Raw genomic sequence first — 26,905 nt, forward strand, 5'->3', positions numbered from 1 at the left:
CTGGTTTCCTCAATTCTGTCTACTTCTTAGAACAAGTTTTTATTTCACTGAAAAAAATGGAAATAATCTCTAGATTTTGACATCTAATCACATTTCAGACTACACTTTGTCTGCAACATGTATGTTTCCCTTCTGCTCACAGTGGTCACTCTGAATTTTTTCTCGGATCTTTCCGATTTGCTTTCTTTCATTAAGCTGCAATTTGCAAAGGAGTCCCTTCCTCAGTTTTATCACTAGTTTCTTCAAACTAGCACCATTTTCGTTGTTTTTTACACCTTCATAGGAGCCCTTAGATTCTTCCTAGAAGTTCCCAAAGCCTAAATTTTAGATATACGGACTAAACTACAGACATTAATGTTTCAAAAAATGTTCACAGTGAAACAGATATTAAGAAATTATTGAGTAAGAAGAGCCAGAATGACTTGCCTGGACAATTCTCTTTCTGCAACGGTCTCAAAATGTGGTGTGTAGATTAACAGCATGGGCATCATATGGGAACTTGTAAGAAATGCAGATTCCAGGCCCTATACCAGACCTACTGAACCAGAAACTCAGGGGAGTGGGGGATTGGAGATAAAGAAGGAAGAGGTGATTTTTACACACGATAAGGTTTAAGAACTACTGTTCTATTGTATTCCAACATGAGACATAACCAATTAACACTTTCCGTAGTTCTCAAACCACAGTTCTACCTAGTGAGGAAAAGCATTTTCTGACTTTTTCAATAAAGCTTGTAGTATTTTCAGAACCATTCAGGCTACTTTTTACCTGATAATTTTAGTTAAGCATTAACCGCTCCATCCCAGGATTTAAAACTGTTGCATTGTACTTAGCAGCAGAGAATAAGGAGCATTAGTAGGATAGCGTGGGGGCACTTGAGTCACAGATTTAACCACAGAGGTAATCAGGTCCATACTCACAGTCAAATCTTGCCCCCAAAGTGGTTTGTCGTTTTATAACTGATTTTTCTCATGTCATTTTTTTCCCCAGATACCTTTATCAATGAATGTGTCAACCTTTCTGGCATACGACCAGCCCACAATAAGTTACTGTGGGGTGCATCATGAACTTCTCTCTCATAAGTCCTTTGAAACGAATGCACAGGAAGATACGATGGAATCACACCTAGAGACTGAGCTGGACCTGAGCACAATCACAACAGCTGGCCAAATCAGTGACCATAAACAGCAGCTGACTTAACTGAGCTAATTGGTAGCCAAGGGTTGCCACAAACTTTGTAACCTCAAGGACAAAATGAGGAAGATTTGTTCATTGTGGACTCTAAAAGCAAAACACAACAAAAATCCCCTGTTAAACAAAAATCCAAGATTTATTCATGAAATAAAGAAGACATGAATTGTTTCAAGTCTACACTTTGTAATTAGCTAAGTTGTGCAGTATTTTTTTGACTTAAACAGAGTATGACCCTGAAAAAAGAAAAAGAATCTTTTTTTCAAAACTCATCCTACCTATCTGTAAAAACTGTACAGAGCTAATGTATTTTTCATATTGTAAAGTTTCAATTATAGAAACAACTGGTATGTACAGTACCATAATTTAATTACATTTTACTTTACAAACTTTACACATTTCAGTTTCTAAAACTTTAAATTAACAAAATATTATTTCTTGTGTTATTCAGAGTTACTCAGTTTTGTAGGGACTGTTTTGTTACTGCTTTTGTGCCCAGAAACCTTGACTCTAAAATTCTGTGCTGTGCGAAACATGCACGATTTTTATCATGCTTACTGCGTAGAATTTTATCTACTTCTTCCAGAAATAATACATTAACCAAAAAGGATTTAATTGTTGAGACTTGTAAGAAGTTCTTCAATTACATAGGCAGGTTTTTCTTATAAATGAAAAAAAAAAATCAAAGATTTTTTTTTTTAACACTTCTCAGACTTAACTGTTGCCTTGAATTACAGCCTAGTTTCTGAGCAGTGAAATGTAATGATAAAGAGGGATATTTTAACAACATATTTCTGAATGAATTGACTCATTATTTCATTCTTTTGAGTAACCCATTGTTAAGGGTAGGGGGAAGCATGGACAAAACATCACTGGAAACAAAGGCCGTAACCACAGCAACAGACTTTGATACACTTAAAAGGTGCAGCTGCCAGTGACAAAGAAAAACTTGTTACATCTCATTATTTTCAGGCCAAGGTGGGAAGGATAGAGCATAATAATTGTACAGTAGCTGATTTTCTCCTAATTAACCTAAAGTGGTTTACCTAAAAATAACCATCAGTCAGTGCAAAATGTGCCTGGTTTTTAAAACAACTTTTCATTTAGAATTGTGAGGCTATATTTGGGAACATCTCAAAGGAAGTATATGAAATTTTTCACTTTGTGCGCTACATCAATTCTCTTCTGGGGAAGAAATCAAAACTTTGAGAGCTCATTCCATCTAGATATCAGCCATGGTGGAGAACTTTATAACTCAAATAAACTGTAAACACCCTTAATATGTTCTAAATTGTTTATATTGCCATCCATAATGAGATTCACCTCTAAATTATCTGGAAAATAACCCAGAGTAATTTGAAGCCACCCCAGATCATATTGATTATGTAACTGTATTATAAAGTAAATTTAAATGAAATTCTGAAAACCAACTTTTCAGAGGATGAAATAATCAACTTGTTTCTGCTGTTTGCTTGACACAGATTATTGTTTGAAACTGTTGTTATTTTATCTCTGGTATTCACACATTCTTTTGTGTGTTTTTAATATAAAACTACAAGTTTCAATTGCTGTTGCACTAGGAGAAATACTTTTTTTATGTTGTCATTTTGTATTCATAACATCAAAAATAGGCTGAGCAAATGTCAATCCAAAAGGGTCAAACACAATCAAAAACAATGAAGAAAAGAATTTGTCAAAAACAGCATCAAACTTTCAATTTATTTCTTCCAAAGAAGTTATAGCTACAAAAGTCTAGTCTTATGCTGATTTTTCATGGCAAATTGAAGAGCAGCTTAAAGAAGAATGAACTGAAAAAATGTACAACAAAATTTTGTTGGAAAATATACACTCAGAAAAAAAATTGGAAGAAGCAAACACTCTTAATAATTTAAGTGAAACTTAATGTCTATCAACTATGTAGCAAGCCAGATTTTGTAACATATTTTGCATAAATTGTCTGCTATTCAAAATTTTTTGTCATGTTACATCTAATCTTAATGTTTATTTTTTTCTGATTTCTAATTTCTTTGCAATATATCATTGTCAGTATTCTTAATCCTCTACATTGAGGTTTTGTTTTGCACAGTTAGCAAATTTATAGAGGATTAATTATAAGCCCTTATTGTGGGCCTGAAATTGGATGCAAAATTTTATTTATTATCTAAACCAAAATGTCATTTGCAATTTTTTTCTTCTTAGAAGTTGTCCTTGCAAAGATTCAAACATTTTTTAATTCACATAAATAAGCATTTTATATCTATTTCCAGACATTTTCAAATTGATATATAATTTTTAGAAATACAAGGTTCCACGGAGCTTCACAAATATGTGCTCTTAACATCCTGAAGCAAACTTTCTTTCTTAAACATTTTAAATTCATCTAAAGTAAATAACTATAAGTAGAAGCAGTCATCTTAGAACCACAGCTCTGTGCATCCGAAGACTTAATACAGTAAGAACCAAATAAACTAAGAATTTTGAATTTCTCATATTTTAAATTCAACCCAAAGGATCTTTTGCAAGAAAAAAAAAAAAAAAACAGAAGATGATGATTCTGGTTTATTTGTTTGCATAATTTTTATTCTGCCATGTTCAGGGTCTTGTGGGTTGGTGAAAAAGGAAGTGAAAACCTATTAGAAGAAACTATGTCTGGAATCTTTATCATACATTTGCAATTTATATATTTGTGTCTAAAATCCTTAATTATAACCTATCTTTTTCAGCATTCATGAATCTCTGATTTCCTCTTTCTAACCACCCTGCCCCCAGGTCTCCCTGGCTGTCTATTGCTCATTCATTTAAATAACAGGAATGTTGATGTGTTTGGAGTTGAAAAGTGCCGTTTGACCCAGCATGGTTACACTATAGCAGTAGCTGCAACAAATGATACATTTGTGCAGTGTTTTGAGGTTTACAAACCACATTTTACATAAATTATTTCATTTTGTCTTCAAAACCACCCTATGAAGACACATTAATCTCAGAGAAGTAGTGACTTACCCAAGAACACAAGGCTAATAATTGGTGGAACTGAACCATTCTCAAAGTTCAGAGCCTTTTAGTTTTTCCACTGTATTAAAAGCCTCCTCTCCGATCAGAGCCAGAGAATTTCCAGAGATAATGAACAGAATGAAAAAAGAAAAAAGTTTGTCATGTTGTTTAATCCCAATTTAACTCAGTTCTTCTATCTGTATAATATATGAGCTAAATGAACTCTTTCTGTGTGCTACTCTGGGCTCTCACATTAAAACTCTTTGTTCAAAAAATACAGGAAGTCATAGATTTCTTAACATATTATATCATTTGTAAATGTGAAGATGAGCTGCTTCCAAGAAGTGGATATATGTAGACCCAAGGTACGGACATAAAATGAAGAAACACAAGGAAAGAAACCAAAGACCATCTAAATTGAGATTGTGTGGGTTATAAAACAGATCCACAGTACGAGGTTCAACACATGTTCAACACATGTTCAACGGAACACATGCTCAATTCAGAGCTAATTGGGAAGACCTTTATAATTTTTCTTTTTTTTTTCCTTTATTTTGTCTCAGCGAGAGTACTTCTTAAATTGTGAATTTTTTTTAAATTCTGCATTCTTATACCGTTCTTAATAGAGAATAATTTTCTCTATTCCTCCTACTAAAAATGAAATGTAATTTATCCAAACTGATGTATAGATGCCAAAACATATGGTGACAGGCAAACAAAATTTTATTGATCTCATTTTTATCAAGTTTATCTATCCCTACTCCCTCCTGAATGTTCCAGAAAATCATAAAATGACACAGATTTTAATGTAAATTACATTTTTAGGAGGAAAGAAAACTTGTCTACATTCAACATTCAAGACAAATTTCATAATCCTATTTGAAATCATATCAGGCTCCACAAAGTCCTTAGAAATAGCAATATCTCTTTGCAAAAATATTTTCTAAAATAAAACCTCTGTATATGGGAGTAAAGACATATATTTCATTTTGTCCGCTTCTGACTAGAAGACAGATACCATCTCTCAAACTAAACATTCAAAATAAGAATCTGAAAGCATAATGATGCGAACTATTAGTATGCTAAAAGAAAGAAAACCAGATGTATGGGGTAGATGGCAGCACACGAAGGAAAAAGTGGTGGGACTGGGAGAAATCTGGCCTCGGGAGAAAGGGTGAGAAATCTCTAAAGCAGATACAGTAATATCTTATACTGACATACCTCTTAATGGTTTAACCATGGGTAATAGTATAACAACTTCACATAAAAAGTGAAAAAACACGTAAAAAGTCCCAAGGTCTAGATGGATTGGTTATGCAGTAAGAACACAGATGCACTGGTATTTCAGTAAGAGCTTCTAACTATTGCTATGACCTTCTCAATGCACCACAACTGTCCCTAACTAGAGAGGTACCAAGGGCAGGGAATCCAGGATCTGTGCTTTTCAAAACTCTGACATACCCACAAGGGTAGAGTAGACTGACAATCAACAATCGCGCTTCGTTTTACTATCAACTCTAATGGAGAAGAAACACTGAAAAATATATCAAAGTAGTGATGGGTTATTTTTAAAGTTCTCTCATGACTTGTATTATGATTTTATTGTCAGACAGGAGGCTGCTTATGTTCAACATTTTCTAATTCAGGGTAAAATTTATGTTTTTAAAAGTCTATAGCTGATTATTTACCTTTCTTTTAAGAACAGTGACCTGAAAGCAACAGAGTGCCTCAGCTGTCTAGGATTTAGAAAACTCTTGAGTTTCTTCCTCTTCTTTCCTGAACATTTATAGATTTCATTTTATATGTGTATCTTACTGAAAAGCTAAGTGAAAATAGGTTTTGTATAAATCAAATAATATTTCAAATGCATCAAGGGACCTTGTGATAAAGGATCCTTGAAGTAAATCCTTTTTTGTTTTCTAATCTGAAACACTGTCCACTAATTTATATTTTGTAAGCTGACTGCAGTATATCTTGTGTTACATAATGCAGCACACTGTACTGTATGGCCTTGAAGGTTCTGTGATGCAGTCTTTGCCTCAGGCTGTATAAAATGAAGGACTGACACTAGGTTTTGAGCAAGTGTATAGACACTGTAGTGTGATCATTTTCAGTCATTTTCACTTATTGAGTTTACCTGGATTCATGTGAAAATCCAGGATTTTCATGGATGGATAAAGTTGACAGTTATTATTTTTTTTTCTATTTATTGGTTTAAACTTGTGCTACCTATCATATCTTCAGTTACTATTAAGAGAAAATCCCTGGGCACCTGGCTGGCTTAGTCAGTAGAGCATGACACTCTTGATCTTGGGGTTGTGAGTTCAAGCCCCACATTGGATGTAGAGCCTACTTAAAAAAAAAAAAAAAAAAAAAATCAAATCCTTTGGGTCTGTACTAAATTTACTGAATCAGAATCTCTGGAGCTAATAATCTCTGATGCATGCTAAGTTTTGCAAAATACTCTTCAAATGAATTTACTTTCACTAAATCATTCAATTGCTTTTTATTGTAGTCTAAAATTATTAATTCTTGTGCTTTCTTGTGCCAATGTGATCCTAGTTTGCTAGGCCTGGCTAAACATTTTTCCTGACTGGAGGAATGCGAAACAAAGAACAACTATACATAAAATGGTCGGGTTGTTTCTTGACAGATTGTGTTGTTTATAAATTTTGTTCCCCATTAGTTTTTTCAACACGAATATCTGAAAACAGTCTTAAATCAGCTGGGTTATTCACTTAACTAAAACTTATTATTTGCTCCCATGGATAATAATATAATAGCTGAAAGCTAGAGGTAGGGAAAGAGAAAAGAATTGATTTATGATGTATCAGCACTGTGCTGTCCTCATCTCATTCTCAAACCATCTTAGGAAAGAGGTAAAATGACCATTTTAAAGAAGAGGAAAATAAGGATCATGGTAGTTTAATAATTTGCCAAAGCTCATACAAGAGAGTCAGATATTCAAATCCAGTTCATCAGACTCTAGGGATGTGCTCCTATCACCTTAGAGGCACTGTTTTCAGAAGTGAAAAGAGACCATAATCAATATAATTAGGCAAATATATTATTATAGCAGATGTGAAGACAGCAGAGAAAGAATACACCTTCCTATTCTTAAACAGAAAAAATTGCCTAAACTATTTCACACTGTGTAGAGATTTCCTTCAATATCCTAAGTAAGCAACTTAATAGAAAAAAACGTTCATTACTTTCTTGAAATTTTATACATTGTTTCCTAAAAGAAGTGGACGATTAAAAGAAAAATCCTTCAAAAGATACTCCCAAATATTCATGTTGTATTTTCATTTCCAATTTCCTATATAATATAATCTTCAACTGGCAAAAACAAAGGTTGTCCGTTGAAGCAAAACCTCTGTAGTCAAGAAAGCAACCACGTGCAAATGACAACACAAAGATCAATAATCTATAGTCATAAAATGTTAACTGGCATTGATATGGCTTGGGTTGCAGGATATTTCCTATGAATAATTTTATGTGAGATTTTTTAAAGAGAATTTTTACTTACACAAATGATATGTGTAATGGGAGCACACCACATAAAGAAGGCAAGAGATAACCTTTATAATAACATAGACCCTGCTTGTTCTATTACTCAGAATACAGTATACAGTCTAAATAAAAAATAATTTTCTTTGTTAAAACAATGCAAATGTTTTCATCATTTTGTGCAGGTAACCAAATAAAATTTTTATGTTTACCTTTGAATTCAGTCTTCAGGTAAATCGGCCTTGGTCTCACCTGTTAAATGATTTTTTAGGCAGACTCTTGATTCCATTAGTGTCTCCAGGAGATTTTTATTAAACATTAGACTAATAGCCTCTTCTCTTTCTCCCTGAACTTGCACAAGACCAAGGTAATATAATTCAGAAACTGGGTTAGTATTTTACTCTATCACACTGAACATGTGGGATTCATATAAAATACATTTGTCTTTTGTTATCCATGTGGATTCAAGAGCCAATGAAATATCCCATAAGCCACATTTCTACTAAAAACCACCACTACTAAAACTGTGATGAAAGTATGCTATGCATTTAAAACAATAAATCCAGAGAGAAAGAAACTCTCATATCCTGAATCTAATATCATGATACGTGTTCATTCTGGCACCACCACCACCACACAAAAATTTTACCGGAAAATCTAGAGTAATTCTGATTTTGGAAAACAAAGATGACGCTGCTATCTGGGTTGAAGACTTGGTGAAAGATAATGAAGAGGACAAAAAATTACATATGTCAAGAGGTAAGTGCAGGAAATGTGATTTATTGTCATTAACCTTCAAGCAACTTTTAAAACTAAGACTAAGAATTAAAATTTACAGTGGCATTTATGCTATCAAAGGTCATCAGTAAAGGCAATATGGACATTGGGGACATAAAAGCAAAGAGATATTTGTGATAGTGATACACATCAAATAATAGATGGATAGAATTAATTCTATCTAAAGAGAGAATATTAAGAATAAAAATTAGTTTAAGAACTATTGCTATTATTTCTCCAGAGAGAAAGTGAAAAGTCAGAATAAAAAGACTCAAACTAAATACCAAATGCTCTTTCAAAATCAATTCTGAAATAGCCTACAACTATAAACCCTAAATTGCTGCTTCAACAGTATGAGTAATTACATTAATTCACATATACCTAGTTAAATTCCGTTACTGAGAAATAAATTGCATTAAAATATACTCCATCTGTTCTTACTATTTTACATCAATAGTATATTTGCTTTCAATTACATTTCCATAAATATAATGCCCTAAACAGTCTAATGAAAATGTGGTGAAAGATTGGATCAACCCTGTCATTCTGCTCTGCTATAAGGAAATAGTAGAGGAATATATCCACCACAATGGAGAGCTGGAAATACAGTTTCTAAAGTCCTCCCTAGCAGTTCTTGTCCTAGACACTTATAACGTTCATTTTATATGGGTCTTATTTCATACTCACTTATGAAGTAAAGAAATTACTGCCTTGAGAGAAGAAACTACAGGGTCCATGCCAGCTCTAGTCTCACATGTACAATAGATCTAGGTAAAGACAATGGACTCTGAACTCTGCTGTATGGAGAAAAACTTGAGATCTTTGTGATGTCAACATTTTTTTTACCTTTGGATTTGATGGACTCTTAAGTTCAGTGTATTGGGCTTCCTTCAAAACTCCTTGTCAGTTTTGTATTTTAGAAACTTCAAAGTTGAGTTCCTTAAATCAACATTACAATTTAGACATGGCTATTTCACAATGAATCCTTGTCATACTTCATCATTTTGTGGAAGAATAACATAAGGCTGGGGTAGTGGCCTATATTGACTTTTTCTTTGCCTTTGACTCCAGTTATGGGATAAAAATGTGTGAGCTCAGTATGACACCTTGGTACAACCATAATAGGATTGGAAGCAGAGTCTTCTAACAGATAAACACTTTATATAATATAAAACAGAAATGTAGTTCGAGGTCACATCTTTTTAACTTAATGATCTGATACAGTTTTCAGATAATGCATGCCTTATGATGACATGGGGTTTTTGTCATACACTTTTGCTTTCTGAGGACAGATCTCAGATCATCGATCATGCTCCATAACCGCCACCAGAAGAAATTTCTATTTATTTCCAGATGGAATGACTTAGTACTGTGCACTGTAAGATAAAATAATAATAACTAACACTTAATGAATGTTTACTTTTCTGAACATTTTATTTATTCATTTAATCCTCCTTAAGATGGTTAATAAGATTAACAATAACCTTATGAAGTGAGTACTATTGTTATTGTCTTAAGAAGATAAGGAAAGTGATGCTCAAAGTGATTATATAACATGTACCTACTAAATTGTGGAGCAAGAATTCAAATCCAGATGATAGATATACAGACAAAGTGACCACTACTAACTGCCATTTAAAGTCCCCTCCCTGGGCATCTGGGTGGCTCAGTGGGTTAAAGCCTCTGCCTTCAGCTCAGGTCATGATCCCAGGGTCCTGGGATCGAGCCCCGCATCAGGCTCTCTGCTCCGTGGGGAGCCTGCTTCCCCCTCTCTCTCTGCCTGCCTCTCTGCCTACTTGTGATCTCTGTCTGTCAAATAAATAAAATATTAAAAAAATAAAAAGTATGGGGCGCCTGGGTGGCTCAGTGGGTTAAGCCGCTACCTTCAGCTCGGGTCATGATCTCAGGGTCCTGGGATCGAGCCCCACATCGGGCTCTCTGCTCAGCGGGGAGCCTGCTTCCTCCTCTCTCTCTACCTGCCTCTCTGCCTGCTTGTGATCTCTCTCTGTCAAATAAATAAATAAAATCTTTAAAAAAAAAATAAAAAATAAAAAGTAAAGTCCCCTCCCTAAGCCCAACTCTTAAATTTAAAAGTCTTTTCACTTAAAGTTGTACCTGAAGACATTTCAAACAATGCGATGAATTTTTATTACATACCTAATCTATGTCTAGTGGAAAATAAAAATCTTTGAGAGATACAAAGGAGTATATTATATATTTCCTGTTCTCAAGAGACAGACTTAGCAAAGAGAAAAGACATCCATATTAAGAAAAAAAAAAATCTAAGGTCAATTGAATACATGCAAGAGTACAGAGCAATCAAAGGATGAAATCAACGTTAGCCAAACTGCTGGGGATAATTCTGGGTAAAAGTGAAAACTGAGACAGAGCTTAACACTGCCAGTATTCAGATGGGCAAAATGAAGAGAGAGGGAAATGAAGAAAGAGTACTATACTTTTACATACAGACATCTATTATTTCAATAATATTCGTTAGATTCATGCTAGTCTGGCAGTGAAATACCACACTCAATTGTTATCCTGATTGCCTAAAAATTCAGAGCTGAATGTACTTTAGCAAGAGCAAATGTTTTCACCTTTCTATTTGGGCATATATATTTCCCACCTTTTTTTTCAACTTTATTACTTTTTATATTCTTATATATTCATTGTATTTTACCTTTCTTTGGGGGGAGGCTTAAATCATATTAATCTTTTATCGTATGTCTGTTTCAGTAAAACATCCATAAGATGTTCTGAAGACTGATTCAAACAGCTCTATTAACTTAAAATAATTATGTGAATTAAATAATTTCTTACAAGCTAATAATACAACATCCTCAGTCAAATTACTGTTTGGCATCAGGTGAGAAAATGGCCTATAAATTTATTGAGTTGTTCTTTTCAGTCTTTATGTTAAATCTTTTTATGTTAATCTTTATGTTAAATCTCAATCTTTTCAGTCTTTATGTTAATATTGGTGAATACTAACCAGAATTTTTATCCCAAAGAGTAAAAACAAAAATGCTTTTTGATTGTTATATTTTACAAATAAAGATACTGACGTAAAATATGATTAAACACCACGATCAAAATCATTTTGGTAATAGAAAACAGACTCACCACTAGAACTCATACTTACTCCATAATATTTTTGCTACAAAATATTTTATGAACATATCAAAAGTTAACAAAATAGGCAGAATCATTTCTGCCTTAAAAGTACAGACAATTGTCAATAAAACCAGGTTGTTGTTTTTTTAAGGTATAGTCAAATAAGGTGGAGAAATATTCTCTTTCCATCAAAGTTTGCTTGCCATTTTAACTATTCACTTGCAGCTAGTGGTGTGTTCACTAGATAGTTACAAAGTTTCATTCATATGTATTTATTAGGCGTGCCTTTCTTTTGTATGATTGTCTGTTATATTATATCCACAACACTTTGGTGTTTTTCATTCAATCAAATAAGTATTTATTCACTTATTTAGCTTTTCCTAATAATATGCCAAGGACTAAGATAGGCAACAAAGTGATCAAATATTTAAAAGTGAATAAATTACTGTAATTCAATGTGATATTTCTAAAAATGAAGTCTGAACATGGTGCTAGAGGAATGAAGGGGAGAGAATGATTAATTCTGCTGGGAGAAAATCAGAAAAGTCCTCAGAATAAGTGCAATTTGAGATGTTGGATTCTAAAGATTGCCAATCACACAACACACATCACACCTGTCCTGCAAATTCCGCTCTCTACTCCTAATTAGTTTGGTATTTCGATGTCTGTGGGTATTAGCTTCTGGATATCTAGGACTCCAGTAGTTTCTGAGTCTGGTATTTTCCTTAGATAGCTAGGTGACTTGAATTTGTTCTGTATATAAATGTTAAAGAAGATTTTTTTAAAAGATTTTATTTATTCATTTGACAGACAGCGATCACAAGTAGGCAGCGAGGCAGGCAGAGAGAGAGAGAGAGAGAGAGAGAGAGAGGAAAGCAGGCTCCCTGCTGAGCAAAGAGCCCAATGTGGGGCTCGATCTCAGGACCCTAAGATCATGACCTGAGCCAAAGGCAGAGGCTTAACCCATTGAGCCACCCAGGTGCCCAAATGTTAAAGAAGATTTTTAATTTTAATTTTCCTCTCCTAAAATCTTCTAAATTTAATCCTCAAATGAAGAGTATTCAATTGAGCCATTCCCTGATAAATGCAGGACATATGCAATTTTACTAAATAAATAAAATAATAAGTAACAAAGGTTATGGATTGTCAGAAGTTTTTCATTTTGTTTGTATCATGCAAATCCAATATGTGTGTGTCAAAAAAACCTATATTGCAGCTCTGACCTCAGGAATATGTGAAAAAAATGTAGAAGAGGTGTATCTGCCTATACAAATTAAGTTTTCACCAATTACTGGTTATGACAAGACTGCTATTAAAGTGACTAAGAATTAGGTTACACCTAGAGAGTCTTTTGTATTTTATTCTGCTGCTATCAAATAATTCTTTAAGAAAGTGAAAAAATTTTAGTAAGGTGGTCAGATCATCTGATATGGCAATAAGCATAGTTGCTTTGGTAGCTGTTCAGTAGCATTAACTCTTAACTTCCTTAAATATGTTTTATTTTCTTTAACAAACACATCTCTTTATGAGAATACCATTATTCCCAAAAGATTCCATTGTTTGTTTGGTGCCTAGGGCAATTTCTTATTAAATCCTCAAGAATGCACCTTGCATTAAGCTAAGCTGAAATAGTAAAAGTAAATTCAGTGACTAGCTCAAGGCATAGTTTTCTGACCTTCCCACTTGGGAAAATAAATTTTTTTTTTAATTTTAGAATTTCAGAGTGTCTTAGTATTAACATGAAGATAGTTCATCATGAATAGCTATTTTAATAAAAGCCAAGGGAATTGTGTCTTAATGCTTTTCTCCTAAAATATTCTTGTGGATTATGAAGAGCGTGCAGTATGGCAAAAGTAGCCATGAGTATCTCTGATATATGGAATGTACATCATATACAAACAATTATTTTTCGAAAATAAATTACATAGAAATTTTACTCTAGATAGTTTACTGCAGTGTGGCCCATGCTATATTGTAATAAGTAAGCCTAAGAAACTGAATTCATTAGACTACAAAAATTTGTATTACATTACATACATAATGTGAGTGCTTTAAATGTTTTCTTTAAAGTGCTACCTATGTAGAGGCTATAATTTGTTAGTGACATAAAATTATAAAAGCCCTTGGGCTTCTGACCATTCTTAATTCTTATTAAGAGGCAGCAAAATCTAGTCTGGGAAACTCCAGTTGATTTACAAAGAAAATTAATGTGTTTTTTCAATTCATGTGGCCCTGTAACTGTTAGGACAAGTGTGAAATATTGATATTTACATTCCCGAGTGCAGTAGGAACAGGAAGGAATGGTAATGCCAAGTGACTGGACACTCTCCTGACAGGCTTTGAGAAATACTATTAGATCTCCACCTGCTGGTTAGAAATTCCAGAGTCATAGGGTATAATGCTAGCTAAAATACAAGGCTTTGATGATCTCCACACTTTCTTTCCAGGTTTGTAACCTATCTACTTTCAAAAGGACTTGTGACAATTTATAGATTAAAACATCTGCATAATTCAATATTTTGAGCTAGTGATCATTAGAAGACAGGCTATATTTTATAATTGCTATTGCATTTCTCATAGCATATTAAATTTGCTATAAGTTCATTCCCCCATGAAATCCTGTTTTGAAAACATTTATGAAAATAGAAGGAATAAGAAAATAAGAAAAAGGGAGTAACTAAGCTAAAAATGAAAGGGTTAATAGTAAACTTATAATGACATAATTTTAAATAAAACTTGGTATAATTTATCAGGCTTTGTATTATGTGAAATAAAAGTATATTCAATTTCTCTGTCTATCAAAACATACCACAGTTAACTTTGATAGAAAAGTAAGCAGGCAATAGAGAGTTTCAGGGCCCTAAGTAAACCACAGGGAGATTAATACATTATTCTGATTACTTTACTCTTCTTCATGCCTGTGTCTTTTTTTTTTCCTTTTCCCCATCTCTCAGTTGAGTGATATATGATAATACATATGTACTTGACATAATGATGGGTGAACAAGACTTGGAGAGTAAAAACTTATATTAATTTATCTTATAATATGAATTGTCCAATTATAGCTATTATATAGCTATATTAGTTTACCAGAAAGTATAAATAAGGCTATATTTAATTCAGTACCAGATCTGACAACCAAACCTATGTTCCAACATCCTTTTTTTCAATAAATTGAATATCCCAGAGTTTAAAAAAATTCATATAAGGCTTGAAGCTTCCCTTTAAAAAAGATCTTTTGACATTTTTGTTAAAGCAGCGCTTGGCTTATGTTTGGATATTAGGACTTCTACAAATCCCTTGAGTAATCAAAGACTTAGCTACAGGGACGCCTGGGTGGCTCAGTTGGTTAAGCAGCTGCCTTTGGCTCAGGTCATGATCCCAGCGTCCTGGGATCGAGTCCCACATCGGGCTCCTTGCTCATCAGGGAGCCTGCTTCTCCCTCTGCCTCTGCCTGCCATTCTGTCTGCCTGTGCTTGCTCTCTCTCCCTCTAAAAAAAAAAAAAAAAAAAAAAAAAGACTTAGCTACATATGACTGTACATGTGGTATTCTATGAAAGATCCAGAAAATTGTTAATGAGAATTGCTTAAAAAAATACTAAAGTATCTCTTTAAATAATTTTTGTCAAACCATTATGCATTTACATGTGGTTGCTGTAATGGATAACAGGAAAAAAAGAAATCCACCAGAGGACATTTCCATCTCTCCCCAGAATCATGGTATCCCAAACAACACACCAATCTTAGGAGTACCAATATATATTTTTTAATATATGGAAAGTATCAACATTATTCATCTGTTACTGATTATGAAATTCCCAAATGGTAAGATTCTTATGAAAGCAAACCTGAAACATTCTAGCTTTTAAGCTACTTCATTCCAGGGGGGAAAAATGTCATTTAAAAATAAGAGTACCAGTTAGTAATGGATTATATGCAAGTCACTCTAGCATAGTATTTCAATCACTTCAGTATTTTTATCTCCCCCCCAAAAAAGTATCAGAAATGAGGCATGAAAAGCTATTAACTAAATCATTCAGACATTGAATAGATGTTGTTGTCAGTTTGTTCTTTCAATGGAAATAATGAACAACTGATTTATTTATAACTGCTAATTATGATAATACACCTTCATTTTCTACTCTTTCTAGTATATTATAGAAATTTTGTAATTGTCTTATTTCATACCTGATTTGAAATCATATGTTTCCATAAAAATTTCTTCTTTCCCAGACTTTTCTTTAACTTCTTTTAGCTGGAGTGTAATTAAAATGTTTTAACTGACTTAGTTCCCTTGTCTTGTTTTTTTCTTTCAATTTTCAGTCTTTCCTGCCAACAGAATTGATCTATACCTTAAATTTATGCAACAGAGACTGAAATCTGAATTTTAAATAGATGCAGAATACATTTATATAATCACTATAGAGTGTATCTTGTCAGCACTTATTTGGTCAAGTTTGCCTTGCTTTCTTTCTGAGATGGGGTGAGCAGGAAAAGTTGATAGAGACTGGTTTGTACTTCAAAGAGAAGGAATTCTTGGTTTTAAGAATCAGGGCAAGAAGACGTATTTTATCCTATTTTCCAATATTTTTTACAGTAGAGAAGAACATCTCCCTCTCCAACCCTGAAGTCAATTTTATCTTTTCTAGACATTCAGTTGTTTTGTTTTTATTTTTATCTTGCTGCATAACATGATACATATACAGTGGACTCTGCCCTCCACATGTAATACAGTTCCATATAAGAAAAAGCCTTTGGGGATATGCTTCTAAATTTACTTGGAACTATCATTGAGGAAAATACCCATCTTATGGAACACAAATTTAAAGAAAAAAAAAAAAAAAAAACCGTGAGAAATGTATTTTAGAGCTAGGTCCAGGAAAAATTACCCCTGAGAAATGGTTGTACCTTATCCCCAGTGAACTCTAGAGCTCTGTAACACATCTTATCTCCTTTACATCTTAGCTCAGAAACTCTGAACTGGGTTACACTTGATAACATGGTAACCAGGCAAGCCTTTCTGTTGAGTGTCCTGGCTTTCTCTTTTTTTATACTGTTTATTTCTTCTTTGTAATCCTATTTCCTTTTTCATTTTATTTCATATGTCTTTTGTTATAAGAAGTCTCAAATTAATTGGAGGGAAGCAAAAAGAATAAATAAGGAAGTAAACTAGAGTTGTTATTCTGAAAGCATTTTAGATTCTTATTGCAATGTTGGTATAATCTGAAATTTGGAATGCTCTTTTTCTTTTTCCTCATGCCCACTTTCCACCATCCCATCATTAAGCCATCTTTATTTAGACTTTCATTTCCTTAATTTGCATCTCACATATGAATGGTTAAAAAAAAACAACTTATGGATATACACACAAACACAGCACACTTCTTTCATACACTGTTCTTCAGATATAAAAATGGCTAAGAAAAGCAGGACATATATTTAAGATACCTTTCACTAGTAGAAACATTCTCAGGTACAGTTTAAAGAGACCAGTAAAGTTTATTTTCAAAAGAGCTAACTAGGGTTAAAAATGTAGCTCTCAACAATCTTTCGTTTTAAAGCATTTTCTTTGTATAAGCCAAACCTACAGAGGTTGTCATTAAGTGGCTCTTAACATTTTTTAATAGTAAATTTTTCCTTGTTTTACTAACTCTTGAGTTAACCTAATTATAGCTTGTAGATCATAAAGTATGACAACTATAGTCCAAACATTCATTCTTCCACTTTCCTTGATAGCCTAAGCCCTTCTTTCTATCCCTCTAATCCCAGTCCCAATTAAAGAAGCAGTAGTTTTTCAAGTATATCCAAGTTTATCCATGCAAAAATATTTTCAGCTTGATTTCATAATAGTATTTAAAGTGTCTCCTTCCACTTAATATCAAAGAATTGGGGTAATATGTGAATTGGATTCTGAAACTTAAAATGTTGATTTTGGTGCCATATTAATAAATTATGAAATTAAATATGAACAAAAGCTTCAAAATTTAGATTTAAAATGAATGCATTTTTCATATTTTATCCAAAATTTAATCATGATTAACTTCAGTTTGTAATCCTTAAAAATTAATGTGCAGAAGGGAAAACAAAAAATTTCCTGTATAACAATATATAAATTCATTAACATGTAGCATTTCATTTGTTTATGAAGTTATACTTTAATCCAACTGCCAGATTTATAAAGCATGCAATAAAGACAAATATTTAAAATATAGCAATAAAGACAAATATTTAAAATATAATAATTCTCAATTGGCATGCAAATTCCGTCTTTACTTGAATGCTTTAGTACCCCACTACTCCTTAAAGTCAGAGAAAAGAGATCAGATGCAAGAAAAGCAAAATCAAGAAAATGTTTATCAAAATATTGCATTCTGTTCCCAATTACTATATAATTCCTATTTCACAACTGTCTTTAAAAAATTTTTAAAGAATAAATGGGTATCTATGTACTAGTTATATATCTATAACCAAAACATTTAACAAGTTAAATTTTTGGAATATAAGACCTCTCCATTCAGTTCTGAATTACACATAGACAAGGTTCTGTATTACATTTCAATCCTGTTTAAAGAGTATAATCTTTGTAAAATCAGAGATGTCTTCTTTATAAAGTGAATTTATGAACCTGTGCAATATAAAAATATAAATAAAAATCTTATTTAAGTGAATTAGTAAGACTAGTTTATATAAAATATATCTATTCTAGAGTCTCTAAATTTTTTTCTTGTTTTTCTGGATGTCATTAATTTTTGTTATAAATATGCAATTGGAACTACATTACTACCAGCACACACATAAAGCTGGGTAAAAAATTTGGATTAATGGTTTTTAGTATTTTTTTTCCAAATCCTAAATACTTAAAGATGTAATAACACACTATGAGTAACTCATGACAGTCATAGTTCTCGGGGGGGGGTGGTGTGCACATGTGCCTGTGTGTACATGGGGGGGCAGACAGGGGTCTGCAGTGGAGAGGGATACCACCTTCTATGCTCTTTCTTGGCATTTCTCTGCTAAGAATCAATCCTGAAGAGTTTATTTCAATTATCCCCCTTTAAAAAAATATCAGATCTTGGTTTGGGACTGAAATTGAGGTCAATGGAGTATAATGCAGCTTTGGATTAACCCCAATCAGAAAGATTCCAAGGAGAAACCTGAGTCTAGGAAAATATAAATATGGGTATCCCAGAAATTAGATCATATATCTAAGAAGCCTATAGTAACCTGTATTGGAGGATCTTGTATATGTTAGTTAAGAACCTCCATATGTCTCTGATAAAAAGCCCAGGTCATATCACTGGAAGCTACTTTGGTCTGTACACACTATAGACTCCATCTTTAGTTCAATATTTGAGTAAATTCAAAAATAGAGCAACACCACCTATCTGTGCCTCACCCAAAGGCCTCCTGAAAGCAATTAATCTTTGTACAAGACTACAAATTAGACAATTATGAACACTCAGGTGATCATGAAAGTGACCATGGGGAAAATAAGGGAGAAAGAAAAAGATTCACCAAGTATACTGTAGATGTCATTTTTTTCAATAACAGATTTACACCTATACTTTGAAAAGAGTGGGGAGGGTGAGAAAGAAGCAAAAACTGTATCCTCATATCCTAGAAGCAGAATGGGACTCTCTCATAAGACAGAGCTGCTCCTTTAGTGGTTTCCTAATAACAGTCCACCTGACACTTGCTAGGTCAAAATATTCAAATAAACACCTGTAGAGAATTTTAGCAGCTTAATCCTTTCTGCTTGCTCCTTTATATTACTTTTTTAACTTACATTCCTGCTCAGTATTCATATGTGCCTCATAGATATTTGACAAAAAAACAAAGTAGTTATGCATTTTTAAAAAATTTTCTCCTACCATGTTAAAGAACAATGAACCAGATCCAACTAGATGAATCAACTATTCCCTAGGTCTAACTCCAGGAGTTGTATTAATTTCGTTTGCTGCAGTGGTATAATAACTTACTATAAATGTCTTAAATTAAAGCATTTGAACATGTGCCAGGAAATAATACTTTTCCCCAAAGCAGATGAATCATGCACCTGAAATACATAATGCACCTTGAAGGTACTTATAATTCTTCCAAGGAGTGACTTATCCACATGAGAAAATGTTGACCATTTGATTTGAATGGTGACCTTCCAACAGTAATGAAGAGCATTTCAAGATTTTTGAAATGTTGTTATTAAAAATAAATTAAAATAAATATTTAAAGTAGATAAACACAGGAGTTTCTCTGATAATGCCTCCCACAGGAAGCAAGAAGGCTAGGGATCAATAATAATAATGACTTGGCTTCCTTCCCTGAATTTTTATAGAAGGACTCTTCTCGTATGTAGACCCTTTTCATTACTCTCCAAAATAGCTCAAATATCTATAAGAGAATTTGGTTGGATTTGAGTGTTAGAGCAGGTGATATTAAAGTTAATATAAGATAAACATTCAATAGCATAGAAAACCTCCGTGTTATTTAAGTACAAAGATTTCGAATAAATCTAATTATCCAAAAGCCTAACCACTCAGAAGTCAGTGTTGGAAATCTACATCTATGCTTTGTGATCTTGCTTTCATGACTGATATAGATCCATGAGATAAAAGAAAAAATAAAAATCATGTAAGTAACTATAATTTAATATGCATGTATATATATATATTTGTATTATTGTATCTATTGGAGTCTGCTAAAAATACAAATTATTGTATCTATTGGAGTCTGCTAAATAAAGTCTGTGCTTCTAGACTTATGTACCCATTCAACACATATTTATAGACTAGTTTTCAAGTCACTGTTTTCAAGTCACTGTTAGAGATTAAAAAAATTAGATACAGATGGTCTAAAAGAGGCTTAAAGAAGAACTCATGTCAAAATTCAGAATAAATGGGACAGAAAATTTTAATTATCCATAGTAGAAAATAATAATAATAAAAACCTAAGCCAGACTTCAATGGAATAAACAACAGAGTAAAAAGTAGAACCCTGGCTCTGGTCACTGTGACCTTCATTCATCAAGGTCAATTCATCTTTTAGGCTTCTGTTCTTTATCTGAAAAATGAGGGAAATTTAACCATGTGAACTTCACAGTCCTTTCTAGCTCCAACATTAGATAAAACTCTACTCTACAAGCTTGATTTAAATCAGAAGGTGCAAACCTCATTCTTCACTTGTAATGGCTTCACTGATGAACAGCAATGTCAGCTAAAATGAATTCCATCTCCTTTTTTCTTCCCTGACTCCAATTTAATAAAAGACCATTGAGACACTGGGACTCACAAAAAGACAAAACTGTAACCAAAACAATGATACTGGGATTATAGAATTATAGAATTATTGTTTCCACACCCTAACATTTTGAAAATAGCTGATAAAGACAAACAATTAAAAGAAGAGTAGACAAGTAGAAATTGAATGAAAACAACCAGGAGACAAGAGTATAAAACTGTTTGCTTGTTTGAACTTTTTAAAAAATTGAATGGTGATATTTCATTCATAATTTTTTTAATGTGGCAATTCCATTATGGAGCCATGGCAACCAAAGGATAAAACAGTAAAGTTTTATCATTAATTTGAAAATGTCTTGGTTTGAAAAAAGCTTGGTAGTAAAATCAAGGTTAAATGAAATATCATGAAGCTCTGCAATTAGGTTAATAATGAGGTGCCTCAGGGATCAGTGCTAGCACAGGTGTTCAATATATTTATTAATGACTTAGAAGAGTTGTGAATAATATAGAAGCACGTTTGGATAACTTCAAAGATATTTAGAGCAATCAAAATGGGTGAATGACTGCATTTCTTGACCCATTCAAGAGCAATTATTTAACATATTACAACAAATAATCAACAAGAACAAATTAATGTGAAGTGTATGGAATTACCCAAGTTTTCCTAATCTGCTAATAGCTACTGAAATAGTTATTGCCTTTCAGGCAAGAGTGGGCAGATCTAAGAAGACACCTGTCCAGCAAACAGTTCTTTGTGAAAAAAAAGGATCTTCAAATAGGCTGAAGGATAATGTGAGAATAGTTATCTAAATCAATAAGTACTGCTGAAAATTTTTACACACCAGAATCTTGTTCTATTGAATGGAGTTGATTTATAAAACCACACCCTGGGATTGTCTGGTGTTTTATCTAGCAATATTCTAAATGATTTCCTATTATCATCCAATCCTCTCCGCCCATTCACTGGAGTTCCCAGATGCCTCTCAGATGGGAATGAATTATATAACGGCATCCCCTTCCCACCTCTGCTTTGCTCTCCTCTAAGGGATTTCAATGACATTAACTCTTATGCATTAATCTTCCAAAGCTGAAGATCTCAAGGTTTTAGAAAAATCAAATAGGATTCCTTTTCACAAGGAAGCAAATACCATTCAATAGCATGAATCAGCTTAAATTCTCTCCATACCCTGAGATTATTTAATTATTGCACATACCAGATAATCTTAAATGTGGCATAGTAACAATTAAAATTCACTCATTCAAAAATATTTTCTGAGTTTCCATTTTATCTAAGGCATAGTAGGAATAAACAGAATGAAAAGAACTAAGAAAACACAGAGCTTGCCCCAACAGAATTTAGAAAATCATGTCACTCATGAACTAATAAGCATTTCTCAAGCCTTATCCATATTGATCACATATAAATATGTAATTTCATAATAAATTTGTATATTAAAATTAATAAGAATCAGAATTGTTTCTGTAGGAATATATGATAACATTTTTAAGGCTAGGGAACCATTTTCTGCTACCACTTTTCTTTTCTACCAGGAGGAAAATATGTTGACTGTGGTATTAACTTTCTCATTTGAAATTTAACTTAGATATTCCTCCAATTTCCAGAGAAAAAGAAAAGATTTCTAGCATGTTTGGGACAAGGATGGTAGGCCAATAAGAGTGAAGCCAAATACTAACACAAACAATGAGCTGTATCTAACTTAGCTCCTCAGAATTACCCATCAGTAAATCCACTGACAGTATGGTGATCTATGTGTAGCACTGTGAGAATTATTTTTTTTTTAATTTGGTCAAGCATATTTATTCTCTGTACATACCCACCAGAAACTTCAGATGTAAACATCTAAAATAATACATCCAAAGTCTCATAAGCATTTCATAGACTCTCAGAATCCAAAGTAGGACCTTAAACTTTCTGCTTGAGCCATAAATTTTCTCTACATCATCTGACACATCGCCATCAGAGTTGTTTTTTTTTTTTTTAACTCATGAATAAAGTACAGACTCATGTTAAAAGGTAAACTTCGAGTAATTAAGTAGACTATGAACCTTCGTTAGAACCTCAAACATATTTATTAATGAGATTTACTGGAAGGTTTGGAACTATCTGAAAAATAAAATTCACAATTTGGAGAATATTTCACAAATAAGAGGCATAACAGTTTTGTTAATTTTTCCTTTTAGATCTTTCAGTAGCAGTGGGCTATTCTGCCATGTGAATTAAGTATAATTTTGTCAAGAGAAAACAAGTAGTGAATGAGAATTCATTAGCAGGTGGTCAAGTATAAACAGTATATCAATCATGCTGGTATTTTTAAGCATCAGCAAATTTAATTCCATCTCTAGAGGAGTAAGTTCTTACTTTAAGATATGTAGTATATCATATTTTATTATATTAAGATATGTAGTATATATTTTATTATATCATATTATATTATTTAAGATATGCAGTATATCATTTATTTTTAAAAATATTTAGAATGTGCCTTGATCATAAAATATTAAAAGAATTTCCCATTAGATTTCCTATGTAGACAGAAGGTAATGATGTCCCCAGTGCAAATCAGAGCATTTAAAAACAACAAAACAATGTTTCTAAAAATAAGAATATTTCATACCTCTGCCCTAGATAAAGAGATCTGTCATGATAAAACTAAAAAAATCTGAATCAGACCTAAAAATATGAAAGAATAGGAGAGGCATACAGAGTTTTGTGTTGATTTACACTGAGAAGACACAGTTGCTTTTTTTGCTCAAAACTGAATCTATAATGACTAAATAAATTTCATGGCCTTTCACTCAATTCCAGTTTTTAAGTGTTAGCCAATTAATATGAAATTATTTTTCTACTTGCATTGCCCATTGGATATAATCAAGTGAGCAACTCAAGTTAGTTTGATCAAACATTTTTATTACCCTCTATTACAATGAAAATCAGTCACATTATCAGACTATACAGTATTAGACTCTACAAACTCACTCTGGTGAAGCAAGGTATATATATTTTTTTAAAGATTTTATTTTATTTATTTAACACAGAGAGAAAAATCACAAGTAGGCAGAGAGGCAGGCAGAGAGAGAGAGAGAGAGGGAAGAAGGCTTCCTGCTGAGCAGAGAGCCCAATGTGGGGCTGTATCCCAGGACCCCGAGATCATAACATGAGCTGAAGGCAGAGGCTTAACCCACTGAGCCACCCAGGCACCCCTCAAGGTATACATATTGATTTCAATATATACATAGACTCTTCAAGGTCAAACAGCAAGGTAAGGGAAGAGTACCTTGAATGAGTATTAATACTCTCCTGTACCATGGCTTCTGGTACTCTGTACTTCACAGGAAGTTATATGCTATTTGAAAATCTTCTGAAACTGAAAGAAATTTCTGATGCCCGAATGGAGCAGTCAAGAAAATTGCGCACCATCAAGAAAATAGAAGACTGGAGATTTCTGGGCGCACTCTGCATAACAATGAGAGTCACAAAAGAGAAAAGAGAACGAAAAGATTCCATCTACCACATATATCTTGTTTATTGACCATTTTTGTGATGAATACTATGGGAACATGCAGGCTGATGAGATTCCTTTACTGTACAAAGGGAAGTTATCCTTGTTCTATAATGTGTATCATAATTCTTTCCTAAACACAGGGACTACATTTTAGTTGTTATTCAACTGTGTAGAGAAAGAACTGATGTTGGGGGTGTTGAGTCACATATTGTACCCTTGAGGTACAAATGAAGCACACTTATTGCTGGTAGTCACTAGTCGCTAGATTTTAAATAGGCACTGGGATTTTAAATGTTTCAGAAAGAATTTCTCTTAAGGTCTCTACTATCACTGTACTTTTTAGATTTTACCACAGCAATGACACTCCCTAAGATCCAAAATTCACAAAAAATTGTCTCTTTGAATGCCTTACATCTTCCTTGGTTCTCAATTTATTAAACCAATGATAGTTCATCAGAACTTTCCCAGTTGGTCTATTCTGACATAAACCTGCATTTTAAACCATTTTTTATATTATAGTTGGGTTTGTTTTTTTTTTAACAACCGATGAAATTTTGGTCAATCTTGTCAATAGTGCCCAGTGTAGGCACTGTCGTAAATACCAGCTTTGTAAGGAGTATGTGGAAAGCACAGACATTCTGGCCATGAACTCATGGATAGACACCAGAATGAATTATAAATAGAGAAAACCTGATAGGAAATTAAAAGAGTCAAACTGTAAACAGTGACCACAGAGCACCCACTGCATGGGTGAGGCAATGGCATCTGAAAAGACTGTTAGCCCCAAAGTACCTCCTCCACAGATCACGGAACCTTTGATTCATTCCTCTAAAATACTGTCTACGATACAATTTTAGTTGAAAGTAGCATAGTTAGGACAGAAAGTACATTACAGGCGCGCCTACGTGGTTCAGTCAGTTAAGGGTCTACCTTCAGCTCAGGTCATGATTCCAGAGTCCTGGGATCAAGGTCTACATCGGACAATTTGCTTGGCAGGGAGCCTGCTTCTCCCTCTCCCTCTAACTGCCACTCTGCCTACTTGCACTCTCCCTCTCTCTGTCAAATAAATAAATAAAATCTTTAAAAAAAGAAAAAAAGAAGAAAGTACATTATAATATAGGTTTAAGATTTTTATTTTTTTATTATTTATTTGACGGAGAGATCACCAGTAGGCAGAGAGACAGGCAGAGAGAGAGGAAAGCAGGCTCCCTGCCGAGCAGAGAGCCCGATGCAGGGCTTGATCCCAGAAGCCTGAGATCATGACCTGAGCCGAAGACAGAGGCTTAACCCACTGAGCCATCCAGGTGCCCCACATTACAATATAGTTTATAGTAACTCACTACCAGTGCCCAACGATGCTAGCCAAAGTATAAGTTCCAATGAAGCAGAAAGATCTAAATAGTCAAAGTGTCCAGAGAATCAGGCTGGTGCTGGGCTGGAAAAAAAACAAGGCAACTGCTAATGTCAACTGACCATCAGTTCTCAGTGTCTGCAAAATAGGAAGTAGTGAGAACCCAGATGAATGAAAGAGCAGTTCTCTTATCTAAAAGGGGCAACTACCATTGAGCTCCAGAGGGCTGTTGCCAAACAGGACTATTGGTCCACATCTTTCCCTTTCTCTAGAGAAACCAAAATCTGAAATTTTTGTGGGAAATTTCTAACTTTTGAGTGTTAGAAATTAACTCAATTTTTTTGTGTAATATCCTGTGGATCAATACTGTTCAGGGCTAATCAAATATGGCTGAGCAACAAATCTGGCCATTTCTCATCTAGAGCATGGAGAAAGAAAAGAGAGATCCCACTAGGTCAAGGCTAGGTTCTAGGCTGTAAATTGAAGAGACCTGTAAGGGCTGCAGATAACATGTTTTCCTAGAAGAAAATGTACTCACAAGTAAATACCCTTTTCAGAAAGTATACACTATTTTGGATGAAGTTTTTAAAAATTATTTTATTTTACCCTGTCTTGTGCAAAAAAGGATGTAAGGTAACATAAAATTTTCAATGGGATAATATTAAAAATAAATTATGAAGGAAAGACCTAGAAGAAATGATGGTAGTAAAAACAAGATAAAGAACATTAAATGCATCCTGAATATAGTCAAAAGAATAAATTTTCATTATTAATTTATAAAACTAAGTACTATGTACATGGGGAGGGAAGGAGGTTTCATTATTTTGCAAAGTCAATTTGCTTTTTTTAATTTTGTTTTTCAAAATACAATTGGGTCTTCAATGTGGATAAATATATTTGTTCATAACTAATAAAGTATTAAATGTCTGAATAAAGGAGAATTTTTATATAATTTGTTTGTTTAGAGTCTATGCTTTTACAGTTAAAAAAAAAAGTGTTATTTTTAAAGGCTATCTTTGTGAGCCAAAATAGAGAGCAGAACAGATCCCTTCCTACTTAGGATTTTAATACTCCCTTGAATAAAAGGGAAAGATTTTTCAATAATAAGAAAAGGCACTATGAATTACAGAAGCATTGGTCTGATGAGGCCATATACAGGATATATTACCAGCAATATTCCAACCTAATGTGTCAGAATTGTACAGCTCTTTTAA

The 26,905-nt window shown here is 33.3% G+C and overlaps 2 protein-coding genes across 2 annotated transcripts in view; one reads left to right on the plus strand and one right to left on the minus strand.

The window, feature by feature from the left end:
• The window catches only part of LOC111144806 (leucine rich repeat transmembrane neuronal 3), a 166,344-nt gene extending 164,465 nt beyond the window's left edge, over nt 1-1,879 (plus strand). The window contains exon 3 of the mRNA XM_022499292.1: nt 991-1,879. Within this exon, the coding sequence (XP_022355000.1) occupies nt 991-1,200 (210 nt within the window). The 3' untranslated portion in view covers nt 1,201-1,879. The remainder of the gene's footprint in view (nt 1-990) is intronic.
• LOC111144805 (catenin alpha 3) overlaps nt 1-26,905 on the minus strand; it is a 1,765,227-nt gene that overhangs the window by 1,184,045 nt on the left and 554,277 nt on the right. The gene's annotated exons all lie outside the window — the stretch shown is intronic.

Source organism: Enhydra lutris, unplaced genomic scaffold (genome assembly GCF_002288905.1).
Source record: "Enhydra lutris kenyoni isolate GAN:26980312 unplaced genomic scaffold, ASM228890v2 scaffoldscaffold12, whole genome shotgun sequence".
Taxonomy (NCBI): domain Eukaryota; kingdom Metazoa; phylum Chordata; class Mammalia; order Carnivora; family Mustelidae; genus Enhydra; species Enhydra lutris.